The sequence below is a fragment of the Saccoglossus kowalevskii genome, chromosome 16 (assembly GCF_978046115.1).
Source record: "Saccoglossus kowalevskii chromosome 16, keSacKowa6.1, whole genome shotgun sequence".
Lineage (NCBI taxonomy): Eukaryota > Metazoa > Hemichordata > Enteropneusta > Harrimaniidae > Saccoglossus > Saccoglossus kowalevskii.
In genome coordinates, this window is record NC_140656.1 from 5,287,174 (window position 1) to 5,308,256 (window position 21,083).

At 36.4% G+C, this 21,083-nt stretch overlaps 1 protein-coding gene across 2 annotated transcripts in view; it reads left to right on the forward strand.

The window, feature by feature from the left end:
• The window catches only part of LOC100313705 (piwi-like protein), a 31,684-nt gene extending 10,925 nt beyond the window's left edge, over positions 1 to 20,759 (forward strand). Inside the window, exons 3-18 of one of the 2 annotated variants that reach the window (XM_085490842.1) lie at positions 4,878 to 5,033; positions 5,572 to 5,786; positions 6,885 to 7,009; positions 10,619 to 10,699; positions 11,468 to 11,662; positions 11,764 to 11,938; positions 12,647 to 12,937; positions 13,193 to 13,380; positions 13,707 to 13,782; positions 14,171 to 14,371; positions 14,629 to 14,732; positions 14,867 to 14,937; positions 15,423 to 15,576; positions 17,776 to 17,901; positions 18,748 to 18,895; positions 19,117 to 20,759. In XM_085490842.1, coding sequence (XP_085346968.1) covers positions 4,878 to 5,033; positions 5,572 to 5,786; positions 6,885 to 7,009; positions 10,619 to 10,699; positions 11,468 to 11,662; positions 11,764 to 11,938; positions 12,647 to 12,937; positions 13,193 to 13,380; positions 13,707 to 13,782; positions 14,171 to 14,371; positions 14,629 to 14,732; positions 14,867 to 14,937; positions 15,423 to 15,576; positions 17,776 to 17,901; positions 18,748 to 18,895; positions 19,117 to 19,233 — 2,423 coding nt within the window. In that variant the 3' untranslated portion in view covers positions 19,234 to 20,759. 2 annotated transcript variants of the gene reach the window in all.
• The last annotated feature ends 324 nt before the right edge of the window (positions 20,760 to 21,083 follow it).

Here is a 21,083-nt window from a genome sequence, read left to right on the forward strand (position 1 = left end):
GAACTGCATCTTTATTTTATACGATATTTTTTTTTTTTTAAATTGGGATCAGTGCTCCCAAATCAACTGAGCCGACAAAGTGGATTACAAAAATAACAGTTCCATGAAAGTGGCTATATTTGTGTATGATGAATCCTGAGTCGGTAGTTTTGGCATGTAACCTAATGGTTTTGGTTATTGTTACAAATGCACAGTGCAGACGTAATTTTGTTTTCATTTTTTCACTTTATCTGGCGCCAGTGCACGTGTGCTTGGATGTTTTTTATTCAGTGATTGGGCTAAATATTTGACGACGTTGCCAACGTATTCAACATACGAAAATAGCATGTGTGTGCGTGTGCGTGAATGATAGATGCAGACGAGATTTCTCGTCGCCACGCGTTTTATTAGTTTATTTCCAACGCGAGTGGTCGGCGCCTTTGATTGCGTTTAGTTTGTTCTTTCATTCGCAAAATCTATCGCTGGCACCGTTTATTTTGTTATGTCTCACAACTGAATGTCCAAGCTGACTTTGTATTGGCTGTAATTATATTTTTTTTTTGTAAAACAAAAAAAAGTCCCGACCTTTCCAGTCTAAAACGTATTCTGCCCCAAACCAAACAGCCCTTTTCAGGGCCAATCACATGTTCCAAAAAGAGATGTACCGGCACACTTGCACACTCTGTTTTGTTATAATAAAGTTACATTGGGGATTGTTGGAAGGGATGTGTAAATATGTTTGGTCAATTCCATAAGCAAAATCACAAAATGAGGTCGAAAAGCAATGGAAAAATGTTGACCTAGAGCAAGGTCAAATTCCGTTTTACGCACTTGAATTTTATCTGGACTACGTGCACGCGTTGCGCGTGTTATTGTCAAAGTATCAAAACAGATTTTCGAACGCCCAAGCCCGAATTTAAATACATGTGAGCTCGGCCAAGAGAGTCACGCTGACAGATTATGCAAGTATCATCGAATTCATGCGACAGGTTGAGACGTTTTATTCAACGTTGTGGGTAAGCTACGATTTAGGACTGTCGTTTTATAGCGTTACAGGCGATCATGAATATGTGAATAACACACATATATTGAAAAAAACACATGCGAAGAATTTCAGAAAGACTTTTTTATTTAATTTATTTATTTATTTGTATTTCGACGGTTGTCCGACTTTCTTTCCACTGTGTGAGCTACTGACAAATATAAACAAATAATTAAACCATCGAGTCCTCTAGTCGACTGGGACGTAACACTCTGTTGTACAAGTCCTAAAAAAAAATTCTTATTCTTTGCAAAATGCCCAATTAATTCATGCATGACTCGCGGTTACCGGCAGGGCGCCGATCAGTTACCGGGGCTTTGTTTACCATGCATTCATTAATCGAAGGTGATAAATAGTCGGTATTGGTACTATCAGTACGGTAATTGTCCAGCCGGTACAGTAAAGCACCGGCCGGTACGGTAACGCAACGGTCGGTACGGTAACGCAACGGTCGGTACGGTAAAGCAATGACCGGTACGGGAAAGCAACGACCGGTACGGTAAACCGAGTCAAACTCACAGGAAACCGGCTGGGTGGTAATGATCAGTTCCCTTACGCGTATGTAACAGCCAAAACAATGAATTAATTATGAGTGGTGCTTACAGTACTAACAGAGATGATGTCATTCAGAATTTGCCAAGCACTTCATCTGAACCCGAAGATGCCATTCAGGATTTGCCAAGCACATCGCCCGATCCCGATCCGAGCCTGGGCAGCACGAAATGTGATGACGGTGACACCACGGCAGCCAAAAAAAAAGAAAATCGATGTTTGGAAAGATAACTGGTTGGCATTATATTCATGGTTGGATAAACCACATGACAAGTTTGGAATGGGCTGTCGAATCTGCAGAGAAACTGGCAAAACTACGCCATTCTCAAGCGATAGAGGATGCAGTAATTACAAGACATCGACTCTAATGCGACATGCTGCCAGCGCCAAACACCGGGAAGCCTTGCGGGACATCACGATGCGTTCTGATATGCAAAAACAAGATGCAGTGGTTGTTGCAATCAAATCTGTTTACTGGCTAGCTAAAGAAGCCATAGCAACTGATAAGTATTCAAGTTTATTCGACTTGTTAGACACCAGCGGCTGTGAGCCTGTAAAGAGCCTTAATATTGCCCGCAACGCATCTTATCGATCACACACAACAGCCGAGGAATTGCAACAGGCTTGTGCGGATTCGATAAAAGCCAAAATAGTGAAGATATCCAGAAAAGCGAGTTCTTCAGCCTCTTAACCGATGAAAGTACCGATATATCAGTTACCGGCCGACTTGTTTTGTATACTCGTAGCGTTACCCCGGACTTTGACGTTCAATCTAACTTCGTTGGAAACCTTCACCTTGTCGGAAAAGACGCGACTTCTGTAACAGAAACACTCTGCAATTCCGTAAAAGAAAACTGTCTCGAAACAACGAAAATGCTTGGCCTGGGAAGTGACGGTGCGTCCGTAATGGTAGGGAGGAAAAACGGTGTGAGTGCTAAATTAAAAGACATTAACATACATTCTGAACGTACACTGTGTTGCACATTGGCTCGCTCTATGTACAAGCCAGGCTGCGTCAACGCTGGATTATTTGAAAGAATACAAAAATATTCTAACCAATCTTTTCTACTACTTTAAGGCATCTTCTCTTCGTTCATCGCGACTACGAGAGGTGGAAATAATGCTGGAAAGCCCACAACTCAAAGTAAAGGAAATTCACGAAATACGATGGTTTGCTTTTTATGATGCGTTGCAGACAGTGTACCGTTCGTGGAATGCATTGGTCACATTTTTCGACGCGTAGAACAAATCCAAAGACCCGAAGGCAGTCGGCCTATACGACAAATTAACACAATATAAATTTGTCGCAGTTACCCATATTTTGATGGACATTATTCCTATCGTTACTCGTCTTAACCTCGTGTTTCAGAAAGATGAGATTGACATCGCCGCCGTGAAGCCATGCATCAGAGCAACCATCGAGCAATTGAAGCAGTACAAAGAGGGAAACGTGAAGGGATTTTACACAACTAAGTTCCAAGACGAGGTCAAAGTCAGCCATAATTTGAAGAATAGATCGAAACAAATTGGCGTCATTAACAACGTGAAAAATGAGTTTATCAATAATTTGATAGACAATATAAATACACGCTTCCCGGAAGACAGTACCAGCGTCATTTCGGCATTCGATGTATTGGCAATGCGTCATCTCTCCTTCGTACCCACCGACCAATTATGAGATCACGGCAATGAGAAATTGGAGACTCTGATCGCACATTACGGTGTTGATAAAGTAAACAAGGAGAGCCAAGTTTACAAAGCTCTTATCGATCCAGACGAAACCCGACATGAGTGGTGTTTATTAAAAACACTAGTGATGCAGCAAGCTTACCCTCGTGACAATTTTACTTTACTATGGAAATTGATAAACACGAATCATAAGGCCACGGTACCAAATTTAATAACTTTGGCAAAGGCAGCTGTTGTTTTGCCTGTGAATACAGCAATCTGTGAGAGGGGATTCTCTGCCCAAAACAAGGTGAAAACGTTCCTCCGAAATCGATTAGAGGCTTCTTTGAATCGTCTGCTCACCATCCTAGTAGAAGGTCCTCCTCTTGCGAAATTTGATGCCAGTGAAGCTCTCAAATTATGGCAAATCAGAAAATCTAGACGTATTTTCCAGGTTTAGAGAAAATAAAAATAGAATACTAAATACATGTTTCAGCTTTCCCTTGCAGCTTTTTGTGTTTTGGCAATTATTACTACAATTGTTCATGAAACATATTGCACGTTGTGTTGACAGGATTTCTCTGATTGTATGGTAACATGTGCAGAATGTTATTAACATTAAATAAATAACAAATAATGAAATTATTGTGTGGACTATAATTATTATATTTGCAAAATTACATACATTTTAGAACACAAAATGAAAAACATAACAATTGGTAACAAGTGAAGAAAATAATGAAAAATTACTGCCAATGTTTTTATTAAGAAAATTTATGCTTATTAGAAATTCCCCCCTTGTTACAGAAAATCCCCCTCTATTTTGATCTGAAGCGGCGACAATTCCCCTCATGAATACAAAGCTGGAGAAAACACTGCTCATCGCGTGCGACGTGCCCCAGATAGTGTCAATTTATACGCAGTAACAAATGAGACGCGTTGGGGATTACTTTGAATTTTATGTACTGAGAAGTACGTCTGTCGTAAATTATTAATATTTGTTATGGTACTGAGCTGTACGATGGTTGTAATTTTACCATGTCGATTTTCGGGATATACGAATCAATCGAAAAGATTGTGATGCCTTCCTTATTAATATACGTAACTGAAAATAAATAAATTTAATATTCATTGACACACATATTGATATTAAGATAGTGGTTTGAATTTTAGATATTTAGATTGTGATTGTTTGTCAGAAATTTACATAGTTCTTGCTACTTTACGTTTTCCGTGTTAACTAAATTTCTAAAATATTTTTAAATGCCCTATAAGTTTATTTTGGACATTTATTTGTTTACTTTTTTCGTTGCATTTCATTTTCCCCAATGTTTTATGAATTATTTCAGTTTTCTTTTTATGCATATTTTTAAGTAGGCTTATTGTAGGTATATGATGTCTGTGTGTAGATGACTACTGGTGGCTCCTTATTTAATAGATTATTCATAATTTGTTTATCATTTTCAAATATTCCCGAATATTACATCATGATCCCTATTCCCTCAGCACACAGGAGTTCTTTCTAAGCTTTCTTTGATTCAATTTCAGCTTTGTTTCTGTTTACTTGTTATTTAGCTGATCAGTGATACATTTCTATTTGTCTTACCCATGTTAATATCTTTCTTGATCTTCTCAGATGGCGCTGCTGCTCAAGCTGCCTCAGGAGTGGCTGGAATAATGTACCAGTTGGCTAATCTCTCTATTGGTGGGCCAACCCGGGGAAGTTTTCGTGATAATGATGTTACAGGCCCAGAAGTTAAGACAAGACCAGCTCATGTAGTAGATAAGACAGGTATGACTTGGTACTTCCTGTGGTGTTAAAATATTGGATTTGAAAATGGGCAAAAGGAATCTTTCAAGGTTTATAATTCAAAAAAAGTTGTTAACCCCTATTTTTTCTCAATTTAAAAAAAATAATTCAAAGCATTGTTTCAAGAAATTGCTTTCCCAAAAGTGTGTTAGCCATGATCATAGTCAAATAATTAGGTTACCTTGGTGATCACACTAAAATGCACTAGCGCAATTACCACGACGTGAGCTGAATCCTGTGAGATGTATTTTTCCAGTGACACATAATCATATGAAAATTTCTGCTTACAACTCTTCCAGGGGGATTTTGGTTTATAACACAATCTAAATCCAACTTTAAGCCAATAAACATTCCTGTTGACGATCAGATACAAGATGACTGAATGTCATTTTCGTTGTGCAAATTAGCTTTCTGGCCATTAGTCTTGTGTTACATTTGTCAATGGAATTTTAATCTTTTGTGAGTATGGTCTGATCTTGTTGTTATGGTATAAAAATTGCTTGTTTCTTTCTATGTGCAGGAAAAGCTGGTACATCTCTTCCTTTGATGACCAACTTCTTTAGACTAAAAACTCGTCAAGAATGGTGTTTGTATCAGTATCATGTTGACTTCAACCCTGAAATAGACAGTAAGAATCTGAGATTCAGCTTGCTCCGTGAGCATGACGATGTGTTACAGCGGCCAAGAGCATTTGATGGAATGATGTTGTTCCTTCCTAGAAAACTGGAAAAAAAGGTACGATTCATATTTTCAAAAAGTATTGCTGAAAGTTGTGAACGTAAAATATCAGACACTGGCATGATACACTGGTAAATTTCACTTGTTTAATGTAATACAGAAAGTTTTTTTGCGCCTTATTTGTTTTGCTTTGTTCTTTAAAATGGTAAGTCAATCTTATCTGGTGCTAATATACCATACTCGACTGCATTAGTGCCCATGCTTTGCTAAGCGCCTATTATTGGGACATTTCTGTTTCCGGGTTCACATTTGGCTAAGCGCCCATCCCCTTCAAAATGCCCCAAATTTGACTAATCATAAAACTTGGTCTTTGATCATTGTTTAACTTTTCCCGAATACTGGTAATCATTTTTATATGATACAGCATTGATATTGTGAATGTGTAGGCCACGGTAATCGTGCGAGAACTACGCTTCGACAATGACCTGTTAACAAAACAAAAAGTAAAATTTGGCGGAAAAAATCATGCCATTTATTTGCCAAATTCAAATCCAACAGATCGTACTTCAACATCAATAATTCACTTCCGAATTGCGTTGATACAACACAGCATTCTGACATTGTTGCAGGTAAAATCATGCAAGAAAACATGGCAGAAAGTGCTTTTTATCAAGAGTTTGTGTACGATCCAACACATTCGAAAATGAAGATAATGATGAAAATTTTAACCTTGTAAATTTGGGTGGTACGTAATTAATATTGCAATAAAATGTGCATATCTGTTTTAGACAATTTGTTTCTTCATTGTAAAAGTCAATGGCGACGCAAGTAATTTTATTTTCCCCCCAAAGGCGTAATATGTAATATTCCCCTCAATCTGTCACATTAAAAACTAATATTGTCATTTGTTCTCTATTCCGAGGGGGGTGCTCGGGTAAAGCACCAACCCCTAAAAAATCATGATTTCTTGAGTTGAGGGCGCTGACGCAGTTGAGTATTGTAATTACCCCCTCCCAATTAGATGTCTTTGTTTCTTGTGCCTCAGTTTTATGATCAACAACCCCTTTGCCACATGTTTTTTGTGATATAACCATTTTTCATTAACTTTTCATGGTCAACACATACTGACCACTATTCCTATATTTCACATTTTAGGATACTGAATTTATTTCACGTCGTCGAAGCGATAATGCGGATATCAAGATAACAGTGTCATTGAGAAATGAGCTCCCACCAACATCGCCCACATGTCTGCATTTATACAATTTGATATTTCGCAAGTAAGTCTCCTATACTTGGGGTTGTCCATGAATAGTAGCTAGATTATTGACAAAGAGTGTGTCGCAATATTTCTACTGTAAGTGCGGTGTAAATGACATCATTTAAGATAGAACTTGTTAAAACTGTGCCAAAATTGAAACATTTTACAACAGAATGCACATATGCAAACAGAGACATTCTATATGCAACAGCCATATTCTGTATAGATGGATTCCAAGATACGACTATGAAACTATGAAAAAATCATACAAATAATGAAGTAATCAAAACACTTAATTAATAAAAAAAAACAAAGTATATTGAACAGTGTTAGGGAAGAGTAGGAAATCAAATGGGCGGTGCACCGCGGTCATTACCGCGGTGTACCGCAGAACGCCGGGGAGAGCCGCGGACTGCTTATAATTAGGGGTCTCTACCGCTGTACCGGTCTCTACGCGGTCCTCGGTAATGTGTGAAATACGTACTTAACAGTTTCTTTGTGATTCCATGAGTCATTGTTTTAAAATCCGATGCTGTAAATGAATACGATATGTGCGCTTGTTTAGTATTTAGTACATGTATTTAGCGTAACACTGGAATAAAGTTTACAATTGAAAAGAGGACGATTTACAAAGTTTCAGCGTATCCAAGCCGTATCCTGGTTCTTGATTGATTTGGCAGTATCATGTTCACCATTTGTGTCACACTCCAGAAAAAATGGCCAGCAAACGAGAAACGGGCGAACTAATCAAAACAGGTCAGGCTGTCTGCATTGCACTGACAATGACATGATTATTTATTTTCTGTTTCGTTTCACAAATCTTGCCTTGCGCATGTATTCTTGGTTGACAGAATCTTTTTTAAACAAAAGATGTTATTTTTCTGTTACATGTTCGTGTTCCATGGTACTCGTGAGTGTGAAAGGCATTTTGAATGAATAATTATTGAGTTTATGATACCGTACGATAACGCTAGCTGGCTTGATTAGAATTTCATTGCGTGTGAACCGCTGAGGTCATTGCCCGTTACTGTGCCAACCGCACGTAGTTCAAAAGCACCTGACGTTGTTTTGTTTTTTTTCACTGGAAATGTAAGCTATCGAATACTCTGCGTTCAAAGTACGCTGCCCCGAGTTTGAAATTACAGTAAATTGTAACGCATGGATTTTATTTACATGAAATTTAGTTTATTTCAAAATGATATAGATGTCAAACCATAATTATTATTTGAAATGTTGTTTCTTGACTTGACTTTTCTGGCTTTAATGTTTTGTGTGTGCGTGTTTGTTTACAATATCATTATCAACAACAGTTATTCAGTGGCCCCGTCTCTGAGGCAGTAAGTCGCGGTTTCGACTAAGTCACGTAGTTCGATGGCTCCGGACGATTGTATTGTGTTTTGCCGTCAGTTTTAAAGTAGAAAAACTAAGTCTGGTATTATCGCGTATTTAATTGCCCGCTCAATCAGTTGGAGGTGACAACTTAACACCTACAGACCGTCAATTACTGAAATAGAAAGGGTGATAGCAGCCTGACTCGAAAAATAAGTTTGCGTAATTATTGCAAAGGCAATGCATTATCAAGTCGGCAAAGTTGAAATATTCACAGCCAGTACGTAAGCAATGGAAAATAAGTTTGCGTAATTATTACGAAGGCAACGCATTATCACGTCATCAATGGTGAAATATTCACAACCAGAACGGTAAAAAAATTTACGTAGGCAACGCAGAGCCAGTAAAAATTTGCGTAATGGGATGTGTATAATAAAAAGGTCAACGCGCGGAGCGCGAATGGTCACCAAGGTAACAACCCACTTGTTCAGCGCGTGACTTGGGGTTAAACTTGGGCCAAGGTTTATTAGATTAGTCAGTTTCGCCAAGAAGTGCGCTATTTTTTTCGCTGATCACCCAGTTGTTGTAGTATTTATTGTAGCACCAAGTGTGTGACACTCCCTCTTCGACTTCGGCTTGCTTTTCCTACTTAGTGCATGGTCTCGAGGTAACGTAAACTGCGGCCTCTCATAGAGTGTTTTACACTCGGAATTTATACTTCGCCCGATTATATTGGTATACGCGAAACATTAATCTTTTAAAATAAATCCTGAGACTATACATGATGTAAATTCAAAATAATGTGATAATATTTTACATTATGTGGGGTCTACATTATTCTGGGTTGCTTTGCGATGTTATACCAAGACTCGTGAAAATAAAATAGTGTTCTTCTGCGAACTAATATAGACGATTTTTCCAATCTTCTGGTACCACTCGATTTTATTATTTGAACTTGGCGGCAAGTAACCTTTAGTTTCCCAGTCTATTGTGTCCATTCATAGTCTTAACAATAGGGTGTAAATTGCCATGCGAGCCGACCGCACACGACCGCGGTAAACCGGGGTCATGGAATCTATGCATAAATTTGCATAAAATGCGGTCGACCGGCGAGCACCCACCACCACCGCGGTAATGACCGCAGTAAACCGCGAGTTTGATTTCCTACTCTTCCCTTACAACATAAGGAATACAATATAAACTACCGGTACTTCTGCCATATTCTTACGTACCAGGTATGTGAATTGTCACACCTTTAATATTCACGGATAGTTTTATGATTGCTCAACTATATAAAAACTTTATTTTAACTACTTAACCAAAAAAGAAATGTCACATCATTGTCTATTCTATTCTAAACTTTGCTGTGATTTCTCTGAATCCTTGACAGTTGCTGGTGAAGGACCTTTCACCAATTGCTGACACGTTTCAAAACACTTGGGATTCATTCATAGTAAGAAATACTTTATTTTAGCTGGAATTAATTTTCGCTAAAAAGACTTTTTGGGTGTTTTATACGGAATTTATTTTCACTTATCTTTGACAAATGGAATGTAAAATATAGAAAGGTATATTCGCTGGGTTTTATTTTCACTGAATCATTTCTTTAGCGAAAATTAATTCCAAGCGAAAATAAAGTATTTTACAGTACATGAACGCATACTACAATTACTTTGACTAGAAAGCAATGGTAAATTACACCAACATTATAGTTAACAGTAGAAAATATGCCAAAGAGAATACCTACCTTTCATTGCAGGTGGGGAGAAAAATCAGTCTACTGGTAAAAGCAAACTGACTGGTCATTTGGTTTTTATGACGTTTGTTTCTGAATATTCAAATCCAAATGCAGGTTTTTGTTGGTGTATGTTTGGAGTGTAGTGGAAAATTCTGTGATGGCGAGAATCTTTCTAACCCTATGAACAATTATTGAGATATTTATAATTTTCAAATTTTTTTTCACATCCTGTATGGACCTTTTGTGATGAAGTGTGACCCGTGTAGAGTACTTTGATTTGGTAATTAATCAAGCTAAGCTTTGTATAAATTGATAATCTTAATACTCGATCAGACCAAGTCCAACAATGAGGACTTGTGGGTTGACCTTTGGGGCATAAGTCTCCCACTTGGACATGCTTTGGCCGATCACACTCAAACTTCACACATACATCATACAATGCTGTTTAAGAGCCATGTCTCTGATGTACATTGACTGATTGCAGTCGCTTTACAACTACACTATACATCAAATGTTCTGTTTTGTTTACTATTTATTTGTCATGTAACTTGTTTATTTTAGGATTCTGTACAAGATTGATATGAAACAGATAGGACGTAATTACTACAATCCCTTGGATCCTGCAAGGATTCCAAAGCATAAGTAAGTAGCTGCAATTATTGTGTTTTCTTCAGTATTCTTTCACATCAAATGTAAAATAATTATCAAGTGCTTTAGTAATTTAAATCTCAAATGCCCTGTCTCTTTTTAGCTCGGCTGTCGACTTTGTTGAGCGGAGCTTATAATATGAGTGACTGTCTGACATTGTCTGTGTCCGTGTTTGATACTTTGTGTATATGTACATTGCGTAGAACTCACTTAGATTTGTTCATTTCATGATGATATCTTCAATTCTCTAATATTAATGAATATTTTTGTCATTTTTGGTAAAAGTTTATATTTTTGACTTCTTGTTAAAAACCACAAGTCTGATTGCTTTGATATTATACATATAGATACCTCATGTGAACCGATTTCAGATTTGTTGATTTGCAATGATATTTTCAATTCTATAATTGAAATGTGCATTGCTAACAGTTGAGCTTTCTCAGCCTGCTTGTTGTTTTCCGCTTCCCACAAACTGCGTTTTAGTGCAAGTTCAGAATCAAGGACTTGGGAGTAGGGTTATGTGCCATGCCATCCGAGTGCACTCTTAGACTAAATATTGTCCATTTGTTTTTCGTATTTTAATCAACAATCCCCTGATGGTCAGTTTTGAAAACTTGTGCTGTCTTATCTAAAACTTGATTGAAATTTTAAGGCACGAAGACAATTCATGTGAAAGAGAGTGAATTTGTTGAATTTTACTTAACTTGTTAGTGGCAAGCCACCATGTGCATGTCTTCTCATAGATGACATTGTTATTTACAGACTGGAGTTGTGGCCTGGTTTCATTACATCCATCCTGCAGTATGAAACCAATGTAATGCTGTGTGCTGACGTATCTCACAAAATTCTCAGACAAGACACTGTATTGGATCTACTCTATGAATTATATGAACGAGGACAACGTAATTTCCATGACGATGCTTCTAAAAAGTTGGTTGGTGAAATAGTGCTGACAAGGTGAACATTACTATTTATCAATGAGTTAGAAGACTTCAAACTGGATCTAATTTGATTCACGAATTGTAATCCAACAATTAATTCACAATTCTATTTCTCAGATACAATAACAAGACTTACCGTATTGATGATATTGACTGGAACAGAAACCCTAATTTCAAATTCTCTACTTCTGACGGCAATGAGTTGACTTACGTGGAGTACTATGCAAAGGCTTACGAAAAGAACATCAGGGACCTGGATCAACCTTTGTTAATAAGCTTACCAAAGAAGAGGGTTAGTTTAGTGCAAGACCTTTAAATTTTATAAATAACATTCACTTAATTAACTCTGGAGGTGATCTCATTTCATTCATTGTAAAGTCTGCAGCTATAACATTTACACTTTTTACCTAACACTGGAGATGATATTTGGCACATTTTAATACATTGCCACTGCTGCCCATATTGTGGAAAGTAAAACTATACCATAGGCATATGACTACATCACTTGTATGATGACTTATTACTTTTGTGCATTTTTGAAATCCTTTTGTCGTAAAACTGAGTATTTTTCATAGTAGAACACGTAAAACATGTGAATTAATTAATCCCAGTAGTTACAAAGTTGTTAACACAGAATTGAACATTATTTAACTTTTCACCACCAGACTTTTCCGCCCGCCCAATGTTTTCTGCACTTTTTTCACATTTTCTACAATATTTCTGAAAATGAACCCTAATTTTGGAGCCAACAGACAAAATTTGAGTCAATATTAAGTTTTTGTTCAAATCTCCTGAAGGAAAGTGCAGACTATAAACGAGACTATTTCGTGAATTTGTGAGGAAAAGAGGAAATTGGTGGTGCAATTAGACGTGAATTTAGACAAAGTGGACAGCAATAGACTTAAGTACCTCTGTATCAAAAGATTTCTTTTCTTGATACAATATGAAATCTCTGAGTATCTGACTGCATCGAGTTTGTGTATTTCTTTATATTTTATAGGATGCAAAACGTGGTATGGGACCTATTCATCTGATTCCAGAGTTGTGTACATTAACCGGTTTAACAGACGATGTACGTTCTGACTTCAGTATCATGAGGGACATTGCTGTACACACGCGCGTTTCACCAAGTCAACGTGAGGGTACCTTGCAACGTTTTATGCAGACCATACAGTCTAACAAAGAGGCTTCCGAAGAGCTTCTGAATTGGGGTTTGCAATTTGATGAGAAATTACTACGTTTCAATGGCAGAGTTCTTCCCTCTGAGAAGATATACCAGAAATCAACCAATGTAAGACCTTTTAAAATTAAATTCTCATACACACAAGTTTTTTTTTTTTTTTTTTTTTGAACAGTTTCTCAACTGCATCCATGATCCATATACTCTTTAAACAATAGATGTTATTTATAATTACACATTATCTGCAATGCTGTAAATTTCGTGCCGATCCAGTTGACAAAAGTAAAATTCACACCCATATGTACACTCTCATATGCACAATATATCACTGAGATTAATTACATCTTTTGTTTTCAACTTCTGTAGTACAACTACAACCCTGCTTCAGCTGATTGGTCCCGTGAAATGCGTGGTAATACACTGATATCATGTGTGGGTATGCACAGTTGGATGTTACTGTTTTCACGTAGAGATGGTCCAAAAGCACAAGACTTCTTGCAGGCATTAATCCGTGTTGCAGGTCCTATGGGTATGCAGGTTGAAAACCCTCAAATGTACGTATTTAACAAAGCCATGCCTGCACATAGTTAACTCACTTGAATACTTCATTTACCAATTGACAGTTGTGTTTCCAAATGTTATAGTAATGACAAGGCTGCGTTTTTATTCTCGTGTAGAAGACATTTCAACACTTAAGAAATTGAACTTGACCATGTTATTTTACTCCTGGGTGAAACAATAATAATATTAAAATATTAGCAGCTTCAAATTTTGAAGGACCTCTGGCCAGGAGAAACGAGTGGCGTACATATGTTTTGCGACTTTCTAAAAGTACATGGTTGAAACATGACAGTAAATATTCTATTCCTTCTCTGCACAGGATTGAACTACAAGATGATCGTACTGAAACTTACATACAGACCATTCGGCAAACCATGAGTTCCAACACCCAGATGGTTAGTTGTCTTTGTTAGTCCCCGTTCGGACGTAGTCCGAAAACGGGGACTTATGTTTTGCCCTGTGTGCGTCCAATCCTCCCTTGGGTTAACTGAAAAGGATTACCCTGTGTGAGGGTGCCACAGACTCAATAGGAAGGCAAAATCCATTGGCCGAGTTTCATTTACTAAAATTGTAACCACTTTATTTTTGTGAGTTAAATAAAATCCTGACATTTTGTAGCAGTAGAAAAAATATATCTGGCGCCCTCCCTACGAGTGTTACTGGCTTGCAAAATTTTGTCAAAACTAATGCCACAAATCACAAGTGTTTCTAGCAGTGGAAATTAAATGGTTCACAGTAGTATATTGTCTTCTCATATTTGATATCTTAATTATCTGTTCATAGGTTGTGTGCATTTTGCCTAATAATAGAAAAGACCGCTATGATGCCATTAAGAAGTTCTGTTGCATTGACCATCCTGTGCCGAGCCAAGTCATACTTGGACGTACCATAAGCAAGAAACCAATGTTGATGTCTGTAGCCACCAAAATAGCCATGCAGTTGAACTGCAAGCTTGGTGGTGAGTTGTGGGCACTAGAAATACCAGTAAGTACATTTTACTGAAACCAATAAATGTTTGCCACATTTAATGTCCCTGGACAAGAACAAAAATAATTAAATTACTGAGCAGATCTTATTGTGTGTAGCTTAGGATCTGTATTTGAAATTTTGCACAAGGGAGATTGTTGAACACCGTGCTGTTGTATTATTGTCTTCACAAAACTTACCCGCATACCCTCTGGTTGGTCGCCAGTTCAGTTCAAGCAGCTGATAGTAAATTTGTTCATGTGATTATTATGCAGATCAAGAATATGATGATTGTTGGCATCGATTGCTATCATGACAGTGCAACAAAGGGACAGTCTATTGGAGCATTTATTGCAAGTACTAACAGGACAATAACCAGGTATTTGGTGTATAAGTAATCTTATGCTGAAACACGTTTGTGAAGCATATCTATGTAAACAGAATCAAATCAATGTTATACCTTGTTTGATATGATTAAACAGTAATGCTCAGTATCACTTTGTATTTCTGTAGATTCTATTCCCGTGTCACATTCCAGCATACTGGACAGGAGTTGATTGATGGACTCAAAGTGTGCTTGCAAGGTAAGATACGATATATCAGATTGTTTTAGTATTGTGGTCATGACCCACTATGTATTGACCTGGCCCAAGTGGTTATGACCACTGATGTGTGTTTACCTGGCACAAGTGGTTATGACCAGTGATGTGTTAACCTGGCACAAGTGGTTATGACCAGTGATGTGTTAACCTGGCACAAGTGGTTATGACCACTGTGTTTACCTGGCACAAGTGGTTATGACCACTGTGTTTACCTGGCACAAGTGGTTATGTATGACCACTGATGTGTTTACCTGGCACAAGTGGTTATGACCAGTGATGTGTTTACCTGGCACAAGTGGTTATGACCACTGATGTGTTTACCTGGCACAAGTGGTTATGACCAGTGATGTGTTTACCTGGCACAAGTGGTTATGACCACTGATCTAAGCTGCACCCATTCTGGTTGTAATCATTATGTGTTCTCGTTTCATTCCTCTGAGCAACTGACTTGGTTTGAATTGTTCTAGCTTCTTTGAAGAAATACCATGAAATCAATAAAACACTGCCAGAGAGAATATTTGTCTACCGTGATGGTGTTGGAGATGGTCAATTGCCAGCTGTCGTTGAACACGAGATCCCCCAGCTGTTGGACTGCTTCAAACAACTTGGATCTGATTACAAGTAAGTGAATAATCACAGTATATTACTTTTATTTTATTGTACACATGAAGTCCCAAGAATCTCTCCTCTATTTTGCTGGCATCTGTGACACTGACCCAAGTATGAAAATCTCAATCTTCAAATGGTTACCCTGACAACTGTCGCTGCAAAAAAATGGAACACATTGCAACACTTTTGCTAGCAATATTACAATAACTGCTCCTCAAGTCCTACAGATGTTTACACTTGCACGTTCATAACCCCAGATTTGCTGGCATTTCTTTTTTGTGATGACAGTAATTTAAATTGGTCAAACTGCTTAACCTTTTCACTACCCGACTTTTTCATTCAAATTTTTCTGCACTTTTTGAATCCCGTGTGCGAAGCACAAAAAGGGAGTCTTTGCAGTTAGTGTGTGTGTCTGTCTGTGTCTGTTCCACTGATATCTCAAGAACCATACATTGATTTTTGATGAAACTTGGTGCATAGATGCACTGGGCCAATGCGCAGATTTGATTAGGTTTTGGTAAAAATCCATGCATATTAATTACCTAATTTGCATGATAATTAGCTGATTTTTAGCTGTTCCATGATTGTTCCGCTGATATCTAAAGAACCACTCATTGGATTTTGATGAAACTTGGCACATAGATGCTCTGAACTAATGTGCAAATTTGATTAGGTTTTGGTAAAAATCCATGCATATTAATTACCTAATTTGCATGATAATTAGCTGATTTTTAGCTGTTCCATGATTGTTCCACTGATATCTACATCACATTTCAATAAAACTTGGCACATATATATCATAGGACACTGCACAGACCTGATAGTTTTTAAAGTAATATCAGTACATATTAATTACCTAATTTGCATAATTAATTTTCAGCTTTTGATATTTTAAGTAGTAATCATCACATTTCAATAAAACTTGGTACGTAGATATCATAGGACACTGCACAGACCTGATAGTTTTTAGGGTAATATCAGTACATATTAATTACCTAATTTGCATAATTAATTAATTTTCAGCTTTTGTTATTTCAAGTAGTAATCATCACATATCAATGAAACTTGGTACATAGATGTCATGTGACACTGCATAGACCTGATAGTTTTTAGGGTAATATCAGTACATATTAATTACGGTACTTAATTTGCATATTAATTAATTAATTTTCAGCTTTTGATATTTCAAGTAGTAATCATCACATTTCAATGAAACTTGGTACATAGATGTCACGTGACACTGCATAGACCTGATAGTTTTTAGGGTAATATCAGTACATATTAATTTGCAGCTTTTGATATTTCAAGTAGTAATCATCACATTTCAATGAAACTTGGTACATAGTTACTTAAAGACTGCAGAGACCTGATAAGTATTGGGGTAAATATTTGTGCATATTAATCACCCTAGTTAATTTTCAGCTTTTTGCCTGATAACTCAAGTACTGATCATCATATTTCAATGAGACTTGCTACATAGATCCTCTAGGACTATGCAGAAACCTGCTTAGTTTTAGGGTAAATAGTTGTGGATATTAATTACCTAATTCACATAATTAGTTAATTTTTTCCATGAATGTTCCACTGATATATAAAGAACCACTAATTGGATTTTATTGAAACTTTTATAGAGTATTCATCATCTCATTTCAATTAACCTAGGACTATGCAGAGACCCAATTAGTTTTTGGTAAATATTTATGCTTATTATTCACCTAATTAAAATAATTAATTAACACTGATATCTCAATTACTGATCATCACATTTGAATAAAATTTGGTACGTAAATGCTCTAGAACAATAAACAGGTCCGATTAATTTTGGGTTGAAATTTGTTCATATTAATTCTCTAATAATAATTCATAGTTTTTTTGTTCTAATCACATTTCAATGAAACTTGGTACATAGATATTGCATTACACAGGCGTTATTAGTTTTACACTCAAATCTGTTCATATCAGTTACCTGATTTACATAATTAGTTTTCAGCTATTCCATCAATATCTCAAGTACAAGTAATTTTTAATTAATTTTTAATGTGTCTTCAGTACTCTAAGCACACGGGAGTTCTTTCTAAGCTTTCTTTGTTTTCTTGTAAATTAACCCTAATTTTGGAGCCAACAGACAAAATTTGAGTCAATTTTCAGTTTTTACTAAAAAAAAATTGAATGAATTTGGGGACAGTGTCTGACATGTAGTGTGTTTTCAAGTCCCAAGGTGGCTGTTGTGATTGTCAAGAAGCGTGTCAATGCTAGATTCTTCCACATGGCTAGACAAGATCTGAGCAATCCTCCTCCAGGCACAGTTGTGGACAGTGAAGTAACAAGACCTGAATGGTAAGATGGAAACATTTATTGCACTTGAATTATTTGAAATATTGTATCTGCTGCTTGTGGATACCATATTTAGTGTTCTTCAGCTAAAGAAAGGTCCAAACATATAGTATCTAATTAGTCCTGATCCCATATATTTTGAATACTGAGAACCAAGATTTGACCTCCATTTGTGTATGTATGCGTATGTCTCTACTAACATCTTGGACATATCTGAACTGATCAAATTCAAACTTCATACATACATTATACATACTGGGATATTAATGCACATCCAGTTCCCTTATTTGATTCAAGATGGCCAAATGGTGGCCATTTTTGTGTGCTGAAACCGTTCAAGCCCATAGATGGGTTTTGTTTAAACTTGGTGCACATCACTTTGTATTTCAGATCAGATTCAAGGTGGTGCCATTTTGTTTAAACAAGTGCTGTTCCAGGGCTATATCTCCAACATGCTCTGACCATCCATGTTCAAACATTATAAATACATGAATTTTTCCAACAAACTGGCAACACAAACATTGATCAGATTTGTTTATATAAATTCTAGAAAGCAAAAATGAAAACACATTGATCAAACTAGGTAAATTCATTTATCAGTGCTTTAACTTGAGAGAAGAAAACATGAAACTTACCACACCAGTGATTTTAATTTTTTTTCTATTATTTAGCTATTTTAGTAATTACTGTATTTTACTTTCCTTTATTGTTAATTGTTTAATGCCCTAAAGAGGGTACAATGTCAATAAAGTTTACTTTACATAATTTGCATATTTATAATTAACATATCTACTGTTATAAATGATCACTCAAGTCAATATCATCTTATTCTATGATTCTATATTCTAGGTTTGACTTCTACTTGGTATCTCAGTCTGTACGCCAAGGCACAGTAACACCTACACATTACCACGTTGCATGGGAGACTACTGGCTTAAAACCTGAACATATCCAGAGATTGACTTACAAAATGTGTCACCTGTACTTCAATTGGCCAGTAAGTAACTCACAAAAATACTTTTTACTTTTCAGCTTCAATGGTGGCTCAGCAGCTATATTTATCAATTTATTTTTCAGCAATCTTGTCGCTGAATTATTTTTAGAAATCGTGTCCCTGCCTTGAAGTAGACTTGCTATCATATTATGTGCCAAGACAAAGGTACAATGTTGTCATACTTCAGTACATTACCATAACTAACATGTGCCACTCTATTGTAGGGTACTATTCGTGTGCCAGCTCCTTGTCAGTATGCTCACAAATTGGCTTTCCTGGTTGGTCAGAGTTTACACAAAGAACCTCATGCTGAGTTGTCTGATCGTCTGTACTTCTTGTAAGAAGCAGGAGGCAACCTAATTATTGTTAGGAAGATGAGAGAAACGTGGAGACAAGATGAATTGATGCTGAAACTTTTTATTTAGCAAGAGTAACTTTATATTGACAGATATAGAAATCATGATGTCAAATTCTTTGCCTTAAATTTATTTTCCAATGACAAAAAAATTAAGATTATCATGTTGGCTTGATTTTTTATGGCTGTTTAATTTTGATGATAGTTCAGTTACAAAGTGCCTCTCTGAGAAGTAAAAACTAACTCTTGAGAAAAAGAAAATGCTGGCAATTTATTTTTATTCTATATATTTTTTACTATTATATAGATTAGTTTTTAAGTATCGCTGTGGACATACATATAGAACATTTGTAAACTGGGATAACAGAAGTATGTGAACAGACTGATGCTTTATCTTGTTGTTACTGTTGAAAAAATATTCAGTTCTAATTTTGGACACAAATATGCTTGATATTGGTTCACTTAAAGTTACTTACATATATTTATTGTTATGTAGATTAGATTTTTATGCCTGCAGTTCCAGACAAAAAAGATTGTATTCTGGGATCATTCCTATTCGTCAAAACTGAATGTTGCAGATTGTTTTTTATTTCAGTTTTGATTTTTGAAAGCATGCTTAGAAGAATCTAACATGTACATCTTTATTGCTGATTGTTTTATGAATTCGTTGTACCAAGCCTTGATTGTTTTTTTATAGAACAGACTTATGCAGTAGATCTATGAATTAACCAAAGTGTCACCTCACCTCACCTCACCTCACCTCACCTCACCTCACCTCACCTCACCATGGTACAATATCTTATATTTATCTGTTGTCATATGAATGGCTATGTTGCCATGATATTATGTTGATGTTCAATAAAACTGTTATAAAAGAAAAATCGTTTTTGTTTGTCTACTATCACCACCACAAACCCATTCTTTTCATTTTTATAAATATAGAACACAATTCAAACTAAAAGGAAAAGATCATATTGTCCACTGGAATAGCATAAATTTGTCAAAATACGTTGCTGCTCAGTGATTGGCTGGTGGGATTCAAATGCAATTGAAATCTATGAATATTTATCAAATACTAGGGAGTGGGTTTGTTGAGTCGATAGTACATGTATAAGACGACTATTTTGCATTTATAAAATGTTGAATCATTTTAGTAGCAGTGAAATATAGTGTAGTTACGGCAGCCTGAAACTGGCGTGCATCTCATCGGACATGCCTGGGCCAATTTCATTCAAACTTCACATCACATCTTGTAAATATGCACAGCTAATTCAAGATGGCAGTCATTTTAGTGCTAAAAATTCATCAAAGTTGAGTATTTCTGTCATTCCAGTACTGAATCTTGATCATGCATTTTATTGTTAACAAATGCCGTTTTTGGAACCTTATGGCTAACATAGCTGGATTGATCGTGTTATTATATTTATACAATCTATATACATGCATCTGTTTTATGCTAAAAATGGATTATGAATGTCATGGGCAAATAAAGTAAGGATTCACGCTAATAAACTGGCTCCACTTTGTTTCTTTTGAAAGTGTAAATAATTATTTGGTGCTACCGGTAATGTTGACAGTCGCTAACTGGGAGTACTCGTACTCTGGACCGATTACATTCAAACTTGATTCCTACATCATGCTTAATATTATATATATTAATCAATTTGTTTCATGATCCGATTCAAGATTTCATTGTAATCAAGAATTTTTTGCATTCTGTATCTCTGCCGTTTACAGATAGTTTTTGTTCAAGCTTGGTACATGCATTGGACATTATGGGACTTCGATGCACGTCATTTTGTTTTTCCCCCGATCAAATTCAAAATGGCTGACTGT